This window comes from Perca fluviatilis, chromosome 23 (assembly GCF_010015445.1).
Source record: "Perca fluviatilis chromosome 23, GENO_Pfluv_1.0, whole genome shotgun sequence".
Lineage (NCBI taxonomy): Eukaryota > Metazoa > Chordata > Actinopteri > Perciformes > Percidae > Perca > Perca fluviatilis.
The window spans coordinates 4915003-4934135 of record NC_053134.1 but is presented as its reverse complement, the minus strand read 5'-3'; the positions used below and the strand labels follow the sequence as shown (position 1 = coordinate 4934135).

At 40.1% G+C, this 19133-nt stretch overlaps 1 protein-coding gene across 5 annotated transcripts in view; it reads left to right on the top strand.

The window, feature by feature from the left end:
• Window positions 1-19133, top strand: part of LOC120553207 (thyrotropin-releasing hormone-degrading ectoenzyme-like) — a 265616-nt gene that overhangs the window by 158333 nt on the left and 88150 nt on the right. For all 5 annotated transcript variants that reach the window (XM_039791371.1, XM_039791372.1, XM_039791373.1 and 2 more), the window contains 3 exons: window positions 13866-14003; window positions 14428-14493; window positions 18538-18603. In XM_039791371.1, coding sequence (XP_039647305.1) covers window positions 13866-14003; window positions 14428-14493; window positions 18538-18603 — 270 coding nt within the window. The remainder of the gene's footprint in view (window positions 1-13865; window positions 14004-14427; window positions 14494-18537; window positions 18604-19133) is intronic.

Sequence of the window (19133 nt, the reverse complement as noted above, 5' to 3'; positions counted from 1 at the left end):
GTTAGTTTTGGATAGAAGTGGTAGTGTTTTACCACATTTTTTGATGGAAGGTTTAGGAGTTAGTTGTTATTGGAGGTATATAGTTTTTTGTGTGTTTTGTGGCATACAAAAAGTGGGATTGACGGTTTTTTTGGGGTTTGTTGTGGTGGTTTTTTTGTGTTTTTTTGGGTTTTTGTTGTTTGTTGTTTTTTTTTTGTTGGACAATGCACATTTTATGAATGATGTCATACGTGTATTTTGTCTGAAAGAGTGGTTTGTTGTGTTTCAGTGTACCCATTTTTTTTTTTTTACTTTTGTTGTTTTTTTTTTTTTTTTGTGTTTTTTTCAGGATAAATAGAATGGCGCTGGGGGACATGGACCTTAATAGGCGGCGGGGCTTTCTTTGCGTTCTTTTCTGTTGTCCCGTTTCGTTTTTTTGTGCTTTTTGTGTTTTTGGCTGGTGTTTTTTTTCCTGCAGAGTGTTATTGTAGCCGCCTACTCTGTAGAAATCATTACGCGGACTTTGTTGTGAAAAATAATCCGGCAGAGGCATTAATAAAACTTATAAAAACTAGCTCTTTTATTGTTAGCTTGCTTTTGCTGTATTTTGTGTGCAAAAATCTTAATCTGTAAAGTAACTATTAACTAAAGTCAGGATAAAAGTAAAACTAAAATATTTGGTCTTTTGAAAGTAGGATTAATGTTTATATAAAACTAGCAAGTTTCTTTTTACTGTTAGTCTTGTTTGCTGTATTTTGTGTGCTAGTAAGTAGAAGAGGAATAGAACTAGCATGGCAAGAAAATATGACTACAGTAACACCCCTTTCCCCCAGGTTAGTATATAAATGAAGAAGGAAAGAGTAGGAATGGAATGAATGAAAGAAGAAGGAATGAGAAGAGTGGAAATGGAAATGGAAGGGGTTTGAATATGGAGGTGAGGTAGCTGTTACATTCCAAAAGAAAATATAGTCAGTAGCACCGCAAATTTGCTTATGCAGTAATTTTGAGTTGATGTGCTTGCGCCCCCACCCTAATGAGAACACCCCCTGGGTGGTGACAGTTCTGCTGTCATGTTATGTTCATATCACCAATTATATCAGGTAACCACTGCATGTTATATTTTTAGGAGACATTTAAAGTTTAATAAAGTGGGAATTTTGTTAGTAAAAAATACCAATTTAGTAATAGTGCGCCCCCCTCCATCGCCGTTAGCTATTTGTTGTCTTCTTTTGTATTATATTTCCTTATCTTTTAGTTATCTCTATTAATTATTTGTATTGTGTGTGTTTTTTCGGGAGCCGCTTTTTGTTTTATTAATGGGTTTATTTTTTTTTTCTATTTTTTTGTGCAATACCTGCCAGATTTTAATAAAGTGTTAATTTTTATTAAATATATTTATGTACTTTTGCAAATTAGTTGCAATGATTCGTGAAAGTGGTGTTTTTGTGTTTTTTTTGTTTTCTTTTGTGTTTGTTTGTTGGGGCGCTTGTTTTGGTTGTTGTTCCAAATATGGTGTGTGATTTTTTTGTGTGTTGCACACACACTCACACACACAGAGAGACACACACCTGTCATCAGGTTTAAATGGTTATGAAATGAAAAAGGAGAATGGAAAGAGGGAAGGTAGTACAGTATAGGAGGAGAGTGTAGGAGTGGTGGGGGGGGGGGAAGGCGCTGAGGGGGGGGGGTGGGGGGGTGGGGGGGGGGGGGGGTGTGGGGGGGGGGGGGCGGCTTAAGGGGTCCGGCGCTTTTTCTGGGCCGCGCCCCCCTTCTCCCTCCTTTTTTTTTTTTTTTTTTTTTTTTTTTTTTGTTTTTGTGTGTGTGTGTTTGTGTTTGTGTGTTTGTTCACTGTTGCCCCCTTTGCTGGCCTCTACCTGTGCTCCCCTTTTGTTTCTATTTGGTTTATGGCCACAGCATGGACCCCACTCTTGTTCTCTCCAGGGGTGTGTGTGTGTGTGTGTGTGTGTGTTTGTGTGTTTGTGTTTACACTATGTTGGCCTTAGTTGCTCTCATGTGGGTCATGGTAAATGGCTATACAGCTCCAGCTGACCCCTCTCGCTCTCTCGGTGACTTAAAGTCTAAAAAAATAAAAAACTTTCTAAAAAAACCCTTCCCTCCATCTTTGTGTGTGTGTGTGTGTGTGTGTGTGTGTGTGTGTGTGTGTTTGTGTGTTTGTGTTTAACTAATTTTAACCATTAACTTCTAATATAAATCATTTAATTATAATAACATAAAATTTACTAACCCCCATCTCCTCTTAATATTAAAGTCTTTTACTATTTGAAATCAACCTTTTTCCCTTCTATTTTTTTGTGTGTGTGTGTGTTTTTTTTTTTTTTTGTGTGTGTGTTTGTGTGTTTGTGCTTACACTTATTGTTGGCCTATTAGCTGTCTCTTCTATGTGGGTCTATTTGGTTTATAATGGCTATATGGCTTAGTTTGATTTTTATTTTGTTTTTTCCAGGTTACTTAAAGTTTTGTTAGCTGATGTCTCATTTAGTCTGATTCTCTTTTTCTTTCTCACAGAGTCATTTTGGTTTCATCCAAAATGTGCCATTTAACTAATTAACTAATTGTGTAATTTGTGGTGGAGTCACCTGATTCAGCCTGTTAACCTGTGTGTGTGTGTGTGTGTGTGTGTGTGTGTGTGTGTGTGTGTGTGTGTGTGTGTGTGTGTGTGTGTGTGTGTGTGTGTGTGTTGTGTGTGTACTTGTAAAAACTTTCTTCCGCATGTCTTTACCCACAGGAGTTGCCCAATCCTTCGAGCACAGGCTTTGAGAGGGATCAGTCCATCGGTCAAGAAAACACCCCAGGAATTTAGTCAGCCCTGAAAGGATTTATTTCCAAACACCGCCGACACATAGTTTATTTATTTAGCCCTTTCACATATTTTGTTAATATGCTTTCCTAATTGACAGTCAGCCAAAGAATGCTGCCCCAAGAAGGCGCCTCTGGCTGGAAGGTTAGGGGGGGCCGCGTCAACAAAAAAACGCTTGTTAATCCTACTCCTCTTCTTTCCTGACAGCATGTCTAGACGCCACAGTAAACAGCCATTCAAGCGCCATTCATTCAATTGCAAGTATCACCATGGCCATAGTCTCGCATTGCCAGACCTGGTTGGCTACACCGCCTATCTATTCTGGGATGGAGGGGGGAGGGGGAAGAAAAACGCTTTGGCTTGTGTGTATGTCTTTTTTCAGGACATTTTCAGAAAGCTAAGGGCCCAGTGGCCGGACATTTCCCTGAGCTTATGTACGTACACTTGATAAAACGCGCCACCACAGTTTCAAAACTTTTATCTCGCTACATTGCAAAAGTAGCCTGATCAACAAAAACATAACATAAATAGGCCAATTGCTTAATTGTATGTTTTTGCAACACACCAAGTGATATAACCCCAAAGGTAAACACTTATTTTAAACAAATGTATTGCACAGCGCATCATAGTTTGGTAAATTGGGACATATCTTAGTTATATCACAGCACCGGTAAACATTATTTAAATGTAAGCAGAAGTTTGCCCATTAGCTGGCAGTTAAATAGGCCAGCACTAGATGCTTGAAATTCAATCATGTTTGTTGCTTGTCTCGTTGTCCTTATTCACATTTTTAACAGCATGAACCCTGATTTTACCATGAGATTTCTGACTTTTTTTTATGTGACATTTATGACTTTGAACTTCAAGAAAAAAAACACATGTATCAATCTGCACTACAACATTTTCGCCCCACTCCTGGATTCCAAATATAAATAAGTATAAGATCATGCTGTATGTGGCCCGAAAGAAATGTGATTACACATAGGTGACTGAACCAACATGAATCCTGATACTTGCATCCAAGAAAGCTATCTTGCCTTTACTAAAGATAAAGGCTGCATTGTAATTATAAAAGCATTCAAGAAATAATAATTAAAAAAAATACAGAATTAATTTATACCCACAGCATTTAACGTTTATTGACACTGTTTATTTCACCAGCTGTTTATATTTGCATCAGTCGATCATGATTGTTTAATGCTTGCTTATTTCCAGAGTAAGGGATCAACAGAGGACTTATCGAGCTATGAATGAAGATAAGGACTTTCCTTATTTGAATCTTTAAGGGTGTTAAAGAACAGACCTTTTATATATAATATATAATATATATAATTTAAAAAAAACTGTTTACATGTTTGCGTATGACACAGAGTACAGCAATACCTGTATCTGTTCAAACAAGAAAAAGATCAAATGAACAAAGTAATCGCATTATCCCAGAAGAATATTTGCAACAGGAACTAACTACATATCCGCGTCTGTTGTGTGACGTGTGTATCGGTGTTTTATGCCCCCAACGTCTCCTTCCAGGCAGCGCTGCCTGAGGCACTAGGATTAGGCAATGGTTAGGGTTAGGTGCCTTGAAGTCAACAGTCGCAGCGCTGCCTGGAAGGAGACGTTGGGGGCTTAAAACACCATTGAGCGTGTGAAGCCAGGGGACAATGGATTGTTCCATTTCTGTTATTTTAAAGCCCCTGAACACCCACACAGGTGTTTTCAGTTATTCCTGATTAGACTCTTTTTAGGTTGAAGGTGGGCCGGAGCTTTAATGGGAACTTATTAGGTCACAGAATCTTTCTACCAATAAGGGTGACAAAGGCGTCCTTTGTCCCGCCCTAACACATACAACAGCACTAACAGTGGACTCAGGAAGATGTCAATCCCCATATAGATAGATGTTTATCCACACCCACACAGTCCTGGAAAAGGTCCAATCAGCCACATGAACCATAAACACCTGTGTGGTTGTTCAGGGCCTCTAAAAGTTTTTTGGTTTACATTACATTATATTTCGATTTAAGCATTTTCCTAACCTTGAAAACATAACTGTTAAAATTAAGCATTTTCCAAACTTTCAAGACATTGTATCCATGGCCGTATCTACCATTAAGGACACCGAGGCCCGGACATTTGTATTGTCTCCCTTCTGTGCTGTTAAACATATAGACCTTTCTGATCCAGTTCAAACAATGTAATAACCATGTTAGCAATATAATGGAATTTATAGTTCCCCTACAAACCTAGCAAAAGTAAAATAATAATATAGTATTTATTATATAACACACATTTTCTGTTCTGTTTCAGACACATTTCTATAACATGATCTAAAAAAAGGTCTTAAAATGCGCATAGATCAGGGAAAGAAAGAAATATTTGGACCTTAGTCCAAATATTGGACTAATATCCTGGATACCATTTGTATGAAGCCTGGTTTCCGGACATATAATGCTGGCTTTGAAGAAAGTAATCTCTATTTCCTTTAATAGACCTTTTCAATGGAATTTCATTGCTAGGCCACAGCCTGGCCCCTTGTTTACTTCCTGTCAGTTGATGTCATTCACATACACTGTGACAGGAAATCAACTTGGGGCCATTAGTATGTTTATGTTTACAACTGTGAAATGCTCCCTACTGCATTAATGGCGACAAAATGACTTTGCCTTCTCCATTTACGAAACAACATACGAATTTTAAAGTAGCTGAAGAGCCACTTGATTGGCTGAAATTTTCACCTTTCAGCCTCCTATTCAAGCTGAAGAGAGGTGAAAATGTCTTACACTCATTTTAAGAGGAAGCCAACCTGAACCAACACACAGTGATTTGTGAAAGACAGAAAAACACCGCAGAGGAATGATTTTTAAAAAGTAGTGTTTATTTTTCAAGCAAAATATGAAATGAGATTACATAAAAATGACAATTTGTGTTGATTGTTGTTTTACTCACTGTCCACTAGGCCCTCCTTTGTTCTTCACAATCAGTCTCTGTACGTCTGACAAGCCTGTAATAACTTTGTTACAGAAGTCTTGGGTCAGTTTTATGTCCCAAAAGACCTCGATGGCCCGGACAAGCTCCTGTCTTGTGCGAGGCTTAACCTCATTTCGGATGAAGTCTTTCATTGAGAGCCAAACAAGCTTGATGGGGTTCAAATCCGGTGACTCTGGCGGAGTCCTCACCCAGTTTATTCCCTCAGATGCAATGCAAGCTGCAGCAGCTGTGTGCCTTGGATCATTGTCCTGGAAGAAGCGATGATCGGACCCAAAATGCCCTCTGACGTATGGTGCTGCAACTCCTTTGATGATGGCGTTCTCAAAATAATGTCTGTCCATGCTTCTTTCAAAGATGACCAGAGGACCTGCACCGTGTCGTGAAATCATTCCCCAGACATAGAGCTTAACGGAGTGTTTGGGCTTTGGTCTAACCCTAACCCTGGCAACAGGTTGGCCTTTCATGTAGGAACCAAGCTGGGTGTGGTGCTCCAGAGTTACTGTCGTTACGTCCGTAAACAGCACGTCATGCCACGTCTCCCCAGCCTCGAGCCACTGAACAGCCTGTCTGAGCCTTGCCTCTTTGTTGAGCTCTTTTGTAATCGGGCAGAAGCTGTTCTTTCCAAATTTCCACCCAAGATTCCTGCGGGCACGGCGAACGCTGGTCAGGCTAAGTTGAACACCAAAATCTGCTTCAATTTTCTGCTGTAAAGCTTGGCCCTTCATCTTAATGCTGCTCTTTGTCACCTCGTCAATGGCGGTCAGTATATTACTGTGAAAGTCAGGGGGGGAAAAAACTTTAGACAAAGGAACCCATTTCATACACCAAGAAGTTTCCAGCTGTTTCAGAGACTGTTATAGAGCTCCAGTATGGTGAGACTTACTGATGCAGTTTTCTCGGACATGAGCGGCGCGGTTGTCTCTCCTTGAAGTGATATCTCACAGTCCTCAGCGACACGGCGATGCCCAGGCTTGTAAAATGTTGCTGGATCTCGTGTGCTGATTTTCCACTTGCCCGCATGAGACGAATCTGTCGGGACCTCTCCCTGTTGATGTGCGTCATCTCTGCTGCCGTCTGTGGCGATCCACAGCTTGCTTATTGCAGGGGCCAGTTTATGCACACTTATAAAGCACACAAAGTGGGTGTTCTTCAGTAAGCTTTTGCGATTGGCTCAAGTATGCCACAGGTAGTCTAACCAATAAGATTCGAGCCTGTCGGCTACACCAGCAGCTTACCACCAGTCTGCCCCGCCCCCTTCTGTTGTGTTCATCTAACTTGTAAACTCGTTTTGAGCTGTGGACCCTGAGAAGCTGCAGTCTGCTTATTATAATCGACTTTGGGCTTGTTTTTCTGTAAAGTCGCTTACAAATATTGGTGGTTGCGGCTTTTGGGGCTTGTTTCTAAAGTCTATTTGCTTATTTGGGCTTGCTCCCTTTATGTCTAGTTTGTCCGGTCGCAGGATCCGTCCACAAGCCCGATCCCTCTGCCCCTTTCCTCCATAAACACAGGTGTCTGACAATCAGGCAGTGACACATTGATGGAGTTTATTTATACTTTGCTAACAATGCCAGGGACATGAAATATTCAGTGGGTGAAATATGGGAAATAAATACAACAAAGAGTAGGAGAAAAGTGGATTAAAAGATTAAAAGGATTCAACCTGAAGTGGGGCACGATCCAAAGGCAGTATGCAGATTGTGTACGTGTGAAATACGTGCACACCATGAAGATCTTGTTCGACATGCCAGCACTGATAATCATAAAAAGACACGCAGCACCGTTGTTGTCAATGAAGTTTACGGACATTGGAGTCTTAAAACAAGACAAGCTGAAGGCTTCACTGAGATAATTACTCGGCCAGTTTGTCATAATGCAACTTCTTTACTTTCATTTTTATTCATTCATTAATTTATTCCTCATTTTTGTTGACCAGTTGGTTTTGTTCAACTTCTTTAAAAATAAAAAAATTCAATCTACAGTATATTTGAAATGGTTTCTTATGAAATACAAAATAAATTATTTGTATTTTTTGGAGAGCAAAGTTGCTGCTTTTGGGCTTGTTTCTGTAGACCTGATTGCATGTTTCTCTCACGAGATCTGGCAACACTGGCTGCCAATTAAATATTAAAGGTGTTAATTTTCCTTTCCAAAGATTGTTTGCCTCTTAAACACTTTTTTTTTTCGTGAATGTAAACGAAAGGTCCTTTTTACTGTCTTTCATCAGTTTACAGGGTTTGGCAGGTAAACTGCCCTAATGCTTATTTTGTGTAATGAATGAGATAATAATATCAAGATAAAGTAAAAACAGAAAAAAATTAAGTGCTGTGTTTGGGCTCTACGCTGAATTTGTACTCAGTGTTACAAAGGCCCTTTCACTCAGTGTGACGGTCTAGACTGCGGGGGCTGGGGGACCTGTAAGGATGGCACACCAATGGCCCATAGAGTGCAAACAAAGAGATACACTAATGCTAATGGTGTGTTCGGAGCTTTATCTTCGGTCTTCTAATGTAACACGCATTACACTGCAAACACCAGGACCATGTCACAGCCCTGTCTTTGAGAATCTGACCCAATTTCACACAGACAATAACTAAACATAGGTTCACAAACAATACAATATAAATTGCAATTATTAAGAAAGAACAAGGCAAGGCAGCTTTATTTGTATAGCACATTTCAGCAACAGGGCAATTCAAAGTGCTTTACATAAAACATTAAAGAGCAGTTAGAAAATGATTAAAAAACTTATTAAAACATTAAAAGACAAGAATAAAATTGACAGTGCAGTATAAGAATTTAAAGAACTAAGAGATAAAATACACGAATAAACGTTACAGTTCAGTATAAGAAATTAAACAAAGAGCAGTTATCGAGTGTCATACAGAGTCATCAATGCAACTTCAGTATAACAAATGAACAGTTATTTAAAGAAAGGCAACATCAAAAAGATAGGTCTTTAGCTTTGATTAAAAGAACTGAGAGTTGCTGCGGACCTGCAGTTTTCTGGGAGTTTGTTCCAGATATGTGGAGCATAAAAACTGAATGCTGCTTCCCCCTGTTTAGTTCTGACTCAACAAGTAGACCTGTCCCAGACGACCTGAGAGGTCTGGGTGGGTCATAATGTAGTAACAGATCAGAAATGTATTTTGGCCCTAAACTGTTTAGTGATTTATAAACCAGCAAAAGTATTTTGAAATAAATTCTTTGAGGCACTGGAAGCCAGTGTAGAGACTTCAGTACTGGAGTGATGTGATCCACTTTCTTGGTCTTAGTGAAGACTCGAGCAGCAACGTTCTGAATCAGCTACAGCTGCACATGTGAAAGAATATGAGAAATAACTGCAAATTAAGCAATTAATAAACAGTGTGTCTTATTCTTACTTAAACCACCATAACCTGTGAAAGGCGGTTTCCTCCTCTGGATATCACACTTGAGCCCAAACATCATTAGCATTGGCTTGTACATGGCCGAATAGACGTGTCATGACACAGTACGTTCTGTTGCTTTGCAGATTTGATTGTAATGACTGAATAGACCTGCCCCAGAAATTATTGTCCCAAAATGCATTATAATCTTCTCTATTAATCTAAAGTGTGTTTTACCTGCGAAGATAAGCAGCACACTGGCAAAAGTAACCACAATATACTCTAGTTTTTGTTGTTGTTATTGAGTTAGGGGAAACTTTAAAAAAAAATGTAAACTCTGTGTACAACACATTCGTGTCACGGCGTGTCAGATACTCTATTTCCAGGTAAATTATATGCCTTGTCTGCCTTGCCTGTTTCTTATTGTATGTAATTAATTTCCCCCTGTATTGCTTTTAGTTTTGAAGCAGTTCTGTTGATCTCTTGGCTTTCAGAACAGAAGACCTAATCAGCAACTAGAGGTCTGTCTCATTCAGTCTCTATATTTAATCAATAAGCTATGTTTTGTGTTAGTTAATGCATACAATCAACATGTATCAGGGTTTTAAACAAAGCTTAATCATAACATGCCCATGACCTCGTGATATGATAATAACAAGCACTTCACTAAAGGTATTTTCTGTGTGGGAAGCGCTTCCTCATACACTTCAAATATGAGCAGAATATCTGATTGCAGGCGCACAAGGTCCAGCGGCAATGGGCAGACTTAAAGGAGAACTCCAGCGCAAAATGAACCTAGGGGTTAATAACACATTTGTACCGAGTCGACCGTTCTCTGGGATATGTTTTCATGTTAATCGAATGTGATCAGTTTTAGCGCAAACCGCTAATTAGCTTATAACGCTAGCCTTCGGGCAGAGGGTAAATTGCTATTTCTACACCACTAATAAGGCTCACAATAGCACCACACTTCAACGGTAGCCTAATGAGGGTCCCAATAGTACACTTACAAAGTTCTCAATGCTTCGGTTTACATGTAGGGACCCTAGGGATTAAAAAGATAGTTTATAAAGACAGTACCGTTCATGTATACATGCAGGTCAGTCGAACGACGAACGCCGTGCAACCAGTAACCAGTAACATACGTAGCTCAAGCACGGCGTTCGTCGTTTTCCCAAGATGGTGCCAGCCTATTTATGTGAACGGTGAACGGTACTGTCTTTCTAAACTATGTTTTTAATAAACTGTCTGTACACTTTCAAAGTTCTCAATGCTTCGGTTTACATGTAGAGACCCTCCTTATGCTACCGTGGAAGTGTGGTGCTATTTTGAGCCTTATTAGTGGTGTAGAAATAGCGATTTCTTTTTACTTTACCAGTGCCCCCACGACTAGCGTCATAAGCTAATTAGCGGTTTGCGCTAAAACTGGTCACATTCGATTAGCATGAAAACATATCCCAGAGAACGGTCGACTCGGTACACATGTGTTAACTCCTAGGTTCAGATTTCTCCTTTAAAGTAAAAGGGTCACACTACAGAAGTCACACTGCTCCTCGTGGTGGCAAGATAAAACAATAAAACTGGTTTCCTTACATGGTGCTGGGGGTGGGGGTGGGGCGTTATGAGGCACCGCTGCCTTCACTACGTCATCAAGGTAGGATCACATACCAATTGCAGAGTAGGGATCCAGCAGGGACCAGCCGGGACCCCGTCGCAGCCAGGCCAACAATTTTAGATGGCTGCTACTGTATATTTGCTGACATTAAACTTCCCTCTGACACCATTGGACATTGCTATTTAGCTTCATGGACAATGCAAACATAACTGCCAACACTTTGTTTGTATTCTTAAATAAAGAATAATTTAATGTATATTGTTTAAGAAGATGAATATTTCATGTCAAGTCAACAAAGCCATGTCTCACACCATGTCATGACACTCCAGTTGATTCTAATGTTCATTAAAAATGTAATATCTCGAGAAACTTTTGTTTAACTAGATGTAGATTCATTAAAACCAAACCTACTTAATGAACAACTTTAATCCATGCACAGAGCCACATTGGACAAAGAATGTCCCAGCAGATACTCTTAATAATATGATTATCAATGTTTAAACTTTCTGTTCATTCAGTTCATTAACGACAAAAACTTAATAAGCCAACAATTCTATTGCTTAACAAGATGGATGTTCATTAAACCCAAATCTCCATAGTAAACACTGTAATCCATGAATTAGACAGAGCCGCACTTCTCTGATCCCAGGGGTAATTCTGACAGCTCGTTACAGCTCAACATGTTTGCAGATGTCTATTAAAACCCTGAAACTAGGAGAGTAAAGGGAGGAGAAGAGAGGAAACACAAGAAGGAGTAATGAGAGGAAACAAAGAGGAAAGACGGACAATAAACAAGGAGAGGAAACATGGAGGAAAGAAGTAGAGGATGTTAAACGAACGGAGGAGGAGAAAAATTAGAGGAAGTAGTGCAATGTAGAGAAAATTACAAGATGTAATAAGTAAACGGATGAATAGGTGAAACGATGAGGTAAGGTAGTAAGAAGAGAAAGGAAACTAGTGGATAAAGCTGGGATGATGAATAGAAGAAGAAAACAAGAAGAGAAAAAGATTACAGCAAACATTAGCCAGATTAATTTCACAATTAAACTTGTGTTTACTGAACCAACTGTTTCACTAAATGACACTTTGTTGATCAACTTTGTTTTGCCAAACTAAATCATTTAACTGGAGTCTGTCGAAAGCTGAGCTGGAAGAAAGCCAAAGCAAACAATAGAATCCAAAAGATCACTGAAAGGGTATTAATCACCCTGTGGGGACTCACCTCCCAAATGGAAGCAGATATCGGAGTCCCATATTTTTAGAGTTAAAGGAATACGCCACCGTTTGTTGAAATAGGGCTTATCACGGTCTACCCTGGCTGTAGATAGGTGTTCCAACGCATTTTTTGTCTCAGTGCAAGTAATTAGGTTGTTTTTTTTGTCTTTTGTTGGCTCACTTTTACTCACAACATGCTAACCGGCAACATAGGATTCTATATCACTACGCTAAGCTAACTAGCGGTGGCGCTGCCGGTGTTGCACACATAATTGTTGTAAACAATGCATGCACAAAAAATGTGTTGTCCAACCTATCTACAGCTAGGGGAGACCGTGATAAGCCCTTTTCAACAAACGGTGGCGTATCCCTTTAAGGTGTGCATTTGACGTGCATTTAAAAAAAAAATTTGCTGCTAAAAAATTTTGAAAATGGAAAAAAGGCTAAGGTACAAGACTGTGTACATAAAGGATCATAGACTTTATTTGTAGCAGCTCACTAGCTGTTCGTGGGTGCAGTAAACATTTCCATGGTGACAGCGAGCTTCACCAGTTACAGACATTGCGGTTTACGCTTAGGATTGTGGGTTGTGTAGTACTGAGTCATAACATCACGAATACAACCTAGGTTGATTTCATACGGACTTCTGGCTTCTACAGGGCCGTTTTTCGTTTCACAATCTCGTAGCTGGTAGTACGTCTCTCTTCAATGGTTTAGACATTATGGCTAATAATGAAAATCCTTGTGGAGAAAATTTATGGAATTTTCCCTTCCGGAACCCAGTATGGACCACTCAAAGCACTTTCGCCGCTTGACAGAGCATATAAAATAAACTTAGTCGGATTGTCCGTACATTATATGTGACTGGACAAACGACCCTACGTAATGGCCAGAGCTGTCGTTTCCCGACACCTCTTTTTGTTAACGTTAGCTACCTGATGCAGTCTCCAGGTAAGAGACCGCTAACGTTAACCATTAGCTAATCTTAGATGATTCAATCTGACTGTATTATCAGTAACGTTATCCCAGGGTCATCAAACAGTCTATTGTTATCACACATTCATTAAAGCTATAACATTAAAGACTAGTATTTGTTAGCATGTTGAATAAATTCCATTTAAATGTTAGCATTTGGACTGTAGCAGCGACGTTAGTGGTTTCAACACCGGCTCCGTCTATCTATTTGGCAGTATATAAAACTTAAAATCAGGATTTATATTTTTTTTTTTTTACTTATAAGAGGCGCAGAACGCCACACACTTTTTGGCATTGTACCAAGGGAGAAAAAAAAAAGATCGTAAATATGACAGAGTAAATATAAACTGCTAACAAGGTCTACGCTCATTCATTTGAATGGTTTGTTTTCCCCCACGGCATAAATGGAAATAACGTTTTAGTGGGCATTCCCCATAATGCCGAACAAGTCTATAGGATAAAATGATGAAGTGATGACATTTCATATCCAAAAGGTCAAAGGCTAACTTCACCGTGCCATCATAATTTGATAATGTTATAAGCTGAGCTGGAAGAAAACGAAACAAAATCCAGATCCCAAAAATCACTGAGACAAGCATCCGGGAGGTGAGTCACCAACATTGTGGTCATCTGGTAGGTGAGTCTTTTAAAATTGTGGAGACTCACCTACCACATGGGGACAAGCATCCAGTAGGTCAGTCGTCGACATTGTGGGGACTCGCCTACCATATGAGGACAAGCATCTGGCTCACCTAGGATGTGATTTAATGGTTAGAATCAAGAGGTTAGGTTCCAGATTTGGTTCAATGTTGGCAAGACATGTCGTGGTTAGGAGTTATGGTCAGCCTCCAGAGAATGAGTGTAAATACAATGTCCCCATAAGTGACAAAAACAAATTTTCTTTTTTTTTCAGGAGAAGCAACGCTTCCTGACTGATGTCCTCCATGAGGTGATGCTATTGGATGGCTTACGTTCCTCCCACCCAATCTCCCAGGAAGTGGAGCAGGCGACAGACATCGACCGAGTTTTTGACTGGATTGCCTACAAAAAAGTAAGGGCCGATCTCATGAATTCATTAATTCTAATGAAATATGGTGACCCAGTGAGAACTTTAGGATTACTTGGCGAGCCGATGTGCCTTGTGAGCTAAAGGGTAACATGCTAGCTGCCTAGTAACATTTTAGCCACAATGACCTGCTAAGGTAGTGGGCCGCGCTAGCTCTGTGGCTATTATGATAGTTTACTCCATTTTGGACTCTCCAGCTCGTTGTTCCCTCTAGTAGTCAGCACTTGGTCACTAGTAGTCTGCAATTGGTCAATGTGCGTGTCAAAGTTCACCAAGTTTAACTGTGCTCGAAAGATCAAGACTGATCCACTGATCACAACAGTTACAATGCTATTAATTGATTAGTGTCTGTCACGTTCACAATTGTGATTTGTTGTTGTCTGAAAGTGTGTTTCTCTGCTGTCTATAGGGGGCAGCGTTGATCCGGATGCTGGCTAACGTGATGGGACAGACGCTCTTCCAGAAAGGACTTAACGTAAGTTTGTGTCGCCCTGCAGGTCCAGCTGTTTATACAGAGGTTCATATATCTGAGGACAACAGGGAGAGCTCAAGTTTGGTTTTAAAATTGGTTGTCACTTGGATTCAGACAGAAGCTGTGTGTGTGTGTGGGGCGGGGGGGGTACAGGCATAAATACAATATGCAGAACCTTACACCACACTACCTAATAAGAGCATTAGGTTCAGTCCTCAGCTGCATGAAAAACATCTTCCTTCATTCTGCAAACAAAAACACTCTACAGATGTACACCGAGTAAGTGGATTTGGCTTCAGGGGCAGTTTGAGAGGAAGTTCTGCTACTTTTTTCTGCTGTAAAACTAAATTATAATTCACTGGGAGTCATCTGATCACTGTATATATATTGTATATATTCCAATATATTATTTATTCAGCTGTAATTCCACACTGCCAGGAGTAAAAGTCTGGTGGGTCATTGATTAATGGTTGGCCTAAATTATTTTTACTGGAGATACTGGAATGAGACTATAAAGTATCCACAAGTGCACATTTTCAATTGTAGAATATGAATTTTAATAATGTAAATCTTAGTGTATTTACATCCATCCCTTTATCCCTACTCCCATAGTGCCTCTGCACTACTGCCTTTTGCACTTCTGGTTAGATGCTAGACTGCATTTCATTGTCTCAGTACTTGTACTTGACAATAAAGTTGAATCTAATTGAAACTCCCCCAACTTCCTCTACTAAAACATCCATATCCCCCCTTAAAAGAATCAACACCTCCCGAAGGCGGTGGGTTTCAGAGGTGTAGGGTGTGTTTGCAAAGTGACAGCAGAACATGAAAAAAATCAATTTCTGTTTAATTAGGTGCCATGAATTCCTTGGAATTATTTTTTTTTTTAGCTCCGCTGCAGTTGACTTAGGGACCAGTTCAAAGTACAATTCAATAAATTGATCGGTGGTGGAGAAAAGCAGCACTGGCTGTTGTACAAAGTGATGAAACATGAATCGAAGAGAAAGCGAGAAGTCATTTGAGGGGACATATTTTTATGTTCCTTTGCAAATCAGCTTTATATTGATAGTGTGTTTTACTCTGGAGGCTCAAACCACTAAAAGATACAGTAGAGTAGATAACAACATCAGTGGTGTTAGTTACAGAGCACGCTGCATTATTTATCGTTCAGCTGCATGTGGCTGCTATAACTGGCTGTCTGAAGGTCCACACTGGTTAATGTTAATGTCTTCTGAGCAGCAATAAAATGAAAATAAACTTAAGGTTCGAAGCAAAAAAACAAGCACTTTTTTATCCACAAAATTGGAAGAAAATCAGTTGGAAGTTACTGTAAAAAATGATGTCATATGATGTAAGGTGAAAGTGGGTTAAATAGAGTTTTTGTTCTGAATACAGTCCCAGAAATATGTATGAATCCCCTACACACACACACACACACACTCTCTCTCTCTCTCTCTCTCTCTCTCTCTCTCTCTCTCTCTCTCTCTCTCTCTCTCTCTCTCTCTCTCTCTCTCTCTCTCTCTCTCCCCCCTGATTTTCCCGCAGAAACTGTTAGTGATCTGGAACAGTGAGAACCACATTCTATATAAAAACTCTGCTGATCCAGCAGCAGAGAATACTGTGTGTGTGTGTGTTTTGCAGGTCAAAATACAATATGCTGTTCCTTACACCACACACACACTACCTAATAAGAGCATTAGGTTTAGTCCTCAGCTGCATGAAAAACATCTTCATATTTATTCTGCAAATAAAACACTCTAATTAGATGATTTAGCCAAAACATACAACACTTTTCTAACAAGAAAATGTGTGAATTAGTTACTGAAGGGGATGGCTATTAGGGCCTTTTCACATCTGAAAGTCCACACTAAGGTCTGTTCTTTGTCCGTGAGTACGCTTCCCTAAATAGTTCCTACATGAATCTGGTAACAACCAGGTCTGTGGATTGTCTTGAGTAACCATGTCATCATTTCTGGAAAGAGACATTGCTGTTGAGTTTTTCAAATGTATCTTTTTTTTGGTGCTTTGAGCTCCAGAAGCCGAGTGCCATTTAGTTTCATTATATTGGAGAGAAGGCAGACATCTCTACGGCTGATATCTCGCACACTGGGCAACTTACACCAAAACTATCTACACTAATAAATAACACTACAGGTAAGAGGGAAAATATGTATTTTTAATTTGGGGGTGAACTGTCCCTTTAAATGACGCTTGTTATCAGTTTGGTTGAGGTGTATCGTGCTGCTAAACCTGTTTTTGTATTGGAATCGGGATCTGTGTGTGTGTGTGTGTGTGTGTGTGTGTGTGTGTGTGTGTGTGTGTGTGTGTGTGTGTGTGTGTGTGTGTGTGTGTGTGTGTGTGTGTGTGTGTGTGTGTGTGTGGAGGTGTTTTATCTCTGGTCATGTCAGATTTAGTGAAGCTGAGAGAGTCATACTTATCAAAGCCACACACACACTCTCAGCGTTGTTATCATGCGTGTCATCTTGGTCCAATGAAGAGCTTCTTCTTGCCTTATCAACCTCCATCCACAATGTCACCTGACTGTGAAGAATCTTCTATATCACAGAGAAGCAGATTAGAGCTCTTTCTCTGCAGGTGTTCTGTGTTATCTTTCACCTTCCTGCCGTTTCTAGTTTTATTATAAACCCAGCCATCCACCAACCTCCCTGAGCTTTTTTTTTAAGCCCAATCCAGTGCGGTGGAAATGACTTTTCTACCTGCTATTGGAAGCAGACAGGGATGAAACCAGACACAAGCGCCATTGATGATTTACAGGTTGAAAGTGAAGCTGCCGCACCAGTGACACTCTCTGTGGGAGCTTTTGAGGCTTCACCTCGTTCATTAGCTTAGAAAGTATAAGATAGAGTTTGAAGTCAGAGCAGGGATTGCGCTCAAAGCCCTTTAGACTCAACACAGACACTCAGCACTACTGGCTTGTCGTGTCACTGCGACTTAAATTCATAATTTCAAATACTTTTAGATGCTCTGAAATGTTTATTTCCGGTGTTCACTCCCATTTGCCGTTTCCTCATATGAATTTCGGACAGTGTCTGATGAATCGGGTCAGATCATAGTCGGAAGTTTCCCCTTTTTCACATGTAGCACACAGCAGGAAATTGTCCATGTCAGACACGTTCTTACTTACTGGAAATACTCCGTTTAGTCGAGGGGTGGCGCCTGGGTAGAGCGTGCGGGAGGCAGGACATGACGCTGATTTAACCCAAGGTTTGTAATACGATCATAAAAAACCGAGCCATTCTTAAATTTGTCTAACGATTACAGCCCCTTACCGGCGTGTTCGTGTAAATCACCCTTCTACTTCACCCTCGGAGGCTCGTTTTCTTCCAGTGAAGAACGCGCGTGTTGATGGTGAAATGCCCACTCACTCGCTGAGAATTCTCCGGACAATGACCTGCTATATATGCACATGGGCTCAGTCGGACATAACAGACTTTGTACTGTGTGAAAGGGGCTATTGATTCACTGAGGAAATGTCACTTATACAACCCTCTCATACATATGCATCAAATTTGCAATTGTTACGTAATATTTATATGGGAGGAAATGTTCTTATGCCCAGATTATGTTCACTGTCAACATGTTGCTCCAAAACACTACAGCTGTATCACATTATAGGTTATTGAACAATAGAATTTGTTCTTATTTTTTACTTCAGTAAAAGTAGTAATACTGCAGTGTAGAGATACTTTGTACAAGTAAAAGTCCTGTTATGCTGTTTAATGTATCAGCTTACACTTAAGTAACAAAAGTAAAAGTACTTATTTGCATAGTGGCCCATTTTAGAATCCTATATATTATATTACAGGATTGTATTTATTGATGCATTAAAGTGGTTTCCTTCAAAATGTATATTGAGTTACATTACAATAAATAGTTATTATAGTCAGATATGGTATTTGGTGCGTAAGACATTTTATAGCCAATAGAGACACAGCTGAAGGTTGTGTCAACCACAGTCGACGAAATGATGTCATTTCCTGTCACATGGTTTGTTTAAGCTCTGATCTCTTCTGTTTTTGTTTTCAGGATTATCTGCTGAGTCACATGTACAGCAACGCAGCCAGAGACGACCTGTGGAGCAAACTGTCTCAGGTAACGCTCTGTTTAGCCGTCTGGCTTTTGAACCACCTATCCTCCCCTGGCTCAAAGGCTTCGGGGCAGAGCAGTACCACTTCTCACAGTGAAGTGTCAGTGCCTTGCTCCGCAGCAGGAGTTAAAACCTGTAACGTCTTCCACATTCGGCTCTTTGGGGATAAAGCCAGACTGACGGAAGCTGTTAATTATTTAACGTAGCAGTTCTAATGAAGGCCGGAGAGACGCTCGTTAAGACCGACTTGATGAGACAGGCGAGGAAAAGTCCCGTTTCCATGGTACCGTGACTGAGGAAGTGGAGGCAACGCCTGTTTCTCTTGTTTGTCCTACACACAGGAAGCTTGTGGAAAAGGTGTCTATTTGATTAGATTAATCTTCGTTATTGATGTTTGTTAAACTGAGACTACTCTTTAATGAGCTGCCAGCCAATCAGAGCCCCAATTACCGGAGAGTCAGTTTTTTTCTCAAATTAAGTGATGTTGAACTATATATTGATCAACCTGTTTACTGATGATATATGATAATCTGCT